The 5,047-nt window shown below is 32.7% G+C and overlaps 1 protein-coding gene across 1 annotated transcript; it reads left to right on the forward strand.

Annotated features, from left to right (window-relative positions):
* Nucleotides 1-3,570: 3,570 nt before the first annotated feature.
* On the forward strand, nucleotides 3,571-4,839 carry LOC139515455 (uncharacterized). The gene has a single exon (XM_071305025.1). The coding sequence runs from the start codon at nucleotides 3,571-3,573 to the stop codon at nucleotides 4,837-4,839; it is 1,269 nt and encodes a 422-aa protein (XP_071161126.1).
* The last annotated feature ends 208 nt before the right edge of the window (nucleotides 4,840-5,047 follow it).

Genomic DNA, 5,047 nt, shown 5'->3' on the forward strand with positions numbered 1-5,047 from the left:
TAAAACTCTGAAGCTAGTAAAAATTTCATAAAGAGCTGTTAAACAATGACTATATCCGAATGGGAGACTAATTTCTGTCATAATTAAAACAATGAGTTCAGTTTTGAAATATAAAACAAGGTAATCAGCTGTAATCAAGTAATGATTAAGTTGGAAATTTAAGAAGATTGTTGATTGCTTATTATTACTTCTTTGATGAACACAAGTATTAATTATGCTTTTGTCAAGAAATTGTAAAGGAAATACAATTCAAGATCACTATAAAAACACAACTCCCAAGCTGAGTTCAAGCGGAGTGAAAACATACATAGTAGTGAAATTCTTGTAAAAATACAAGCTGTTTGAGCAGTTTTTTTGATGTACCGACCTTGCTTTATAAAAAGCACTCATTCTACCATATATAGTAGTGAGATTTCCAGTTGAATAGACGTGTTTTTTCGTAGCTCCGAAATCACCGACCAGTGTTCACAAAACAACGTTATTGTTATAAGTATAGTTTATTTTCATCTTTAATATCTTTAATATCTAATATGTAATACTAATAGATAGAAATTAATACTTTATTTGGTTCCAGTAACTAATATTTGTACTAATAAGAATTTTTTTTTTCAAGTACACACATATAGTGAGTACTTTTCATATATAAAAGTTCCCACCATTGTTTAGTAAATACATTATAGTGTGTGATAACATTCTGTGAGGGAATTCGATGTTTGCTATACCATAGTTCATTTCATTGCACTTTTTCACAAAACTACTGAACCAATCAGAATGATTTTTTTTAAAGTGTGTTGAGAAATGATTTTGCGTTGTATAATGGTAAAATTTGTTAAAAAGTAAATCTTTTAATAGAGCTAATTTTCTGTATAAAGTCAAAAATTATGTTGACTTTTGGAGACCAAACTTTTTATTGCACGAAATACGTAACTGAGAGATGCGAAAATTGTACCGATACAAAGCGGCATGTTTTTTTTAAATAATAGCAAATCTTTTGGTTCACAAATTTTTAGTCGTTTTAACAAAAAATTAACTTAAAATTTCTCTTATTTTCTCCCTACCCAAATTACCCCTATCACTGATAATGATTCGGACCGGTCATTGTTATGGACAGTTGTGCAATTTGATTGGCTTAAGTAATGTTATGATAAGTTTACCTTTAAAGTGTATACATGTATGTTGATTAAATCAGACCATGTAAAAATAAATGTAACAATAGAATTGTTTTTAAGGCAGCAACCATTTGATTTTCTGGGGGGGGGGGGGGCTATGGTTTTTTTTTCGGTGCAAACTTTTTTGTTCGCCTGCGGCGAAAAACAATCTATTTTTTTCGCAACAAGTCGAAAACAATTTTTTTCTTTCAATTTTAGCATTACATATAGTGGCAGCTGAGGGTGAAACAAACAATTTTTTTTTCTCAGAATCAAAAACAAATTATTTTTTTCTCCAAAAACTGGAAACAAACTTTTTTTTCCAAAAAAAAACATAGCCCCCCCCCAGAAAATCAAATGGTTGCTGCCTAAAGCAGGGATGGTAACTCTGAAGTAAACGAGCATGTTTTAAAAAAGAATAAAAAATATAAAATTTTACTTAATTGATTTATAAAAATTTTGATTTTTGGGGGGAGTACGCATACACCAATTGACAGAAAGAATCGACAATGAAAAAAAAATGTTTAAAACGCCAATTATTATATTATTTTTATTTCAAAAATAAATAAACAAAACCAGTATAAAAGTGCGATGGCGTCTATCAGAAATGTACACCAGGTTCGAGTGTTTTTCTTTCTTTGTTTGTATTTGATTTGTTCAGTTTGTGGAGCTAATGGCCATAATTCCAGACACCACCATGGACACTGCAGTTTATGTGGAGAAAAGGGTCATAACAGAAGGAAATGCAGAAAACGCCCCTCACAAGACACTCAAGGTCAGACTACTAAATATTGCCCTGTCCGAAAACAGCGAAGGCAATACGCGAAGTTATATTTGCAAACATGCCTAACGGAGAACTGAAGATGTCATCAATAGCTGCCAAATATGGACATAAAGTTATTTTTTTGCCACCATATCATCCTCAACTGAACCCTATTGAAATGGCATGGGCATTGGTAAAAAATTATGTCGCCAATAACAACATCAATCACACATTTAAAATGCTGAAATTTCTCATTGAGAAAGGCATTGACTTGGTTCTAAAAAAACAATGGGAAGGTTTAGTAAAAAAAGCACGCACTTGGGAAGATTGGTATTTGTTTCAGGGAACCCACAAAGAAGACGAAATGGAAAAATTCAAAAGAGAAAATCCTTCTTTGGTATTTAGCGTTGGTGATTCTTCTGATTCCGAAGATGAAGATGCAGAGATTGAAAATCATGATATTCCCTCATCTGAATGCATAAGCATTTCGGAAGCTATATCTGAAGGCATTGATAATGACTCGGACGCATACGATTTAGATTAAAAGTGCATAATTATCACTGTATTTTTGTTTCATATGATTATCATTTTATTATACTGAATAATATATAAGTTGGAAAGTAAAATGAATTTTTTGTGTCAATTAAATAGTATGTCTCATGAAATCGGTCATTCGTCTACGTGCCTCTTTCGAAAATTATTTAATTTTGAATTAATAAAGAATTTTTTTTAGAAGTGTAATATCAATAAATCATCTCTGTCATAGGTGACTCCAGTAGGACCTGAGGGGACGGTCTGGCCCAACTATTGCTTTTGTTGGAAAACTTATAAGCGAGTCGCTGAAGCATGATTGGAGCAGCCCCCCCTTAAATCATTTCAGCGGAGCGCCTCTTAGATCAATCAGCGGGCTGGATCCGCCACTGTTTTATTACAGATGAAAAAAGAAAATAAAAGAAAAGCCCTATGACCCCTTTAAATGAACAGTTGCCTAATTGATTTATTAAACTAAAAATGTGCAAAGGATTTCAATTCTCAATTTTAAAGAAATGTATGAGAAACTCCTGTTGATATAAAATTAATAATATAATTGGTTTTCCTCTTTATACACGAACACGTGATGAGTGAACAGTAAATTAAATGACCTTCAAACTGGACAACGGACGAGTCCATATTATGTTTATCAATGAAACTAAAGGTATGAAAGGTCGTAATTGCGAATTCTTATATTTCTCAAAATGCTACTTATTTGGAGCAAATAAATTATTCATGGATAGCCTGTTCTTGAGAAATTACTGGAAATTAACTAATAAAACGTTTTGTTCCACTAAAGAAGTCATTTTTAGATGAGAAGCGCCGAAATTCATTTTACGCACGGCTTCGCCAGGTAAAATGTTTATTTATATTGACCAAAAAACACATTTTTCATTCTAATTTCAATATTGCAATTCCAATTAAACCCCAACAAAAGCTGTGAGTAATTAAAGTCAAAATATGTCCGATCTGCCAATTTTTGTATGTCATAATTCAACACGATCGTTTAAAAGTCATCTTTCTCTACCTCACACAATCCTGTTAGGCACTTGTTTTATAGTTGATAACAAATATACCTACTCTGAAAGTTTATCTATTGTTTTCTTAATAAAATAAGAAAAGATAAACATGGCTTTTAGTCAAGGTTTTGATGTTGATGACTTTATAGACAATGTTGTTTATTACGACCGTAAAAAGGGTAAAGAGATTAGCTCTGAAATTGAGTCAAGTGACTCAATGGTAGAGACTTCTAGTCAGGATTCGGATATGGAATCACTTGATACTGTCTCAGAAAAGTCTTCCAAAAAAAGGAGGATAGGGTCTACTCCACCATTTAATATATCATATAGCCAAGCAGTAAGGTCTACGGTGAAACGCAAACCTAAAACCGTGGTCCATGCTAAAACCCCACCCCCTAAACCTAAAAAATACTTAGTCATTATGCAAGCCCAAGAGGTAGAATTGGGCCAGCAAAATCCAATCAAAATACAAAGACTTATACAGAGTCTAGATTATGGTACACCAAAATGGGTAAACGGTACAAGAAGAGGTATCATCATAGAATGTAATGATAGTTACCAATTTAGAAGTATTTTAGCTACTCAGAGACTTGGGGACTGGCAAGTAAAATGTACTGTTCCCAAGTCTCAGGAATCATCTATAGGTTGCATATACAACACTCCTATAGACTTGACAGAAGAAGAAGTCTTGGGAGTGTTGAAAGACTACAAAGTGACTAAGGTCAATAGATTAACTTACTATGACTCTGTGTCGCAAACAAGAAAACCATCAAAAACCTTGAAGATATTCTTCAACACTGCACAATTAGTAGATAACATAAATATAGGGTTTACAAGGTATAAAGTCAAACCATTTATACCTAGACCAGTACAATGTTACAAATGTCAAAAATATGGTCATATGCACCAACAATGCAGAAATGCTGTTATCTGTAGAAAATGTGGTCTTGGACATGACATTAATGAGTGTCCCTCCCAAACCGTGCAATGTATAAACTGCAAAGGTGCACATGCAGCAAATAGCAAAGACTGTCCTACTAGGACAGAAAAACAAAAGGTATTAAAAAAGGCTTACAGTGATAAAATCACAATTAAAGAGGCCATTGTAGAAGTTAAAAAGAAAAGGGCAAGTCAAGCCACCAAGGCTGCAACAGAAACTAAATCCAAAGGTTCAAAAATACATACCCATAAAATAACAGAGCAACAAGGTCTAAATGATTTTGCACTGCTAATACTACTAGCATTTACTAGGCTACAAGCACTAGAATCCCCAATAGAATGTTGTGATTTAATGATCAGATTATTTGATAAAATATTAGGTATAAAGTTGAAGACTGATGAACTATTGCACAGCTATACTGAGCTATTGAACTTGTAGTTAAGAAAAGTATGAGTAGTATATATATACAGTTATACAAAAAGAATCTAAAATGTATCTTATAATAAAATTAATTATGCTGCTTAGTCAAATGTTGACTAATACATTAAATATAATTCATTGGAACTGTCAAGGTTTCAATGCTCATGGTCCAGAATACCTATGGTCATTGAGCAAAACAAGCAAAATACCTGATATTATATGTCTA

The sequence above is a fragment of the Mytilus edulis genome, chromosome 3, assembly GCF_963676685.1.
Source record: "Mytilus edulis chromosome 3, xbMytEdul2.2, whole genome shotgun sequence".
NCBI classification, from domain to species: Eukaryota; Metazoa; Mollusca; class Bivalvia; order Mytilida; family Mytilidae; genus Mytilus; species Mytilus edulis.

What these genes read in the sequence shown, in the direction of transcription:
- LOC139515455 (XM_071305025.1), top strand. Translation starts at nt 3,571, where the DNA reads ATGGCTTTTAGTCAAGGTTTTGATGTTGATGACTTTATAGACAATGTT.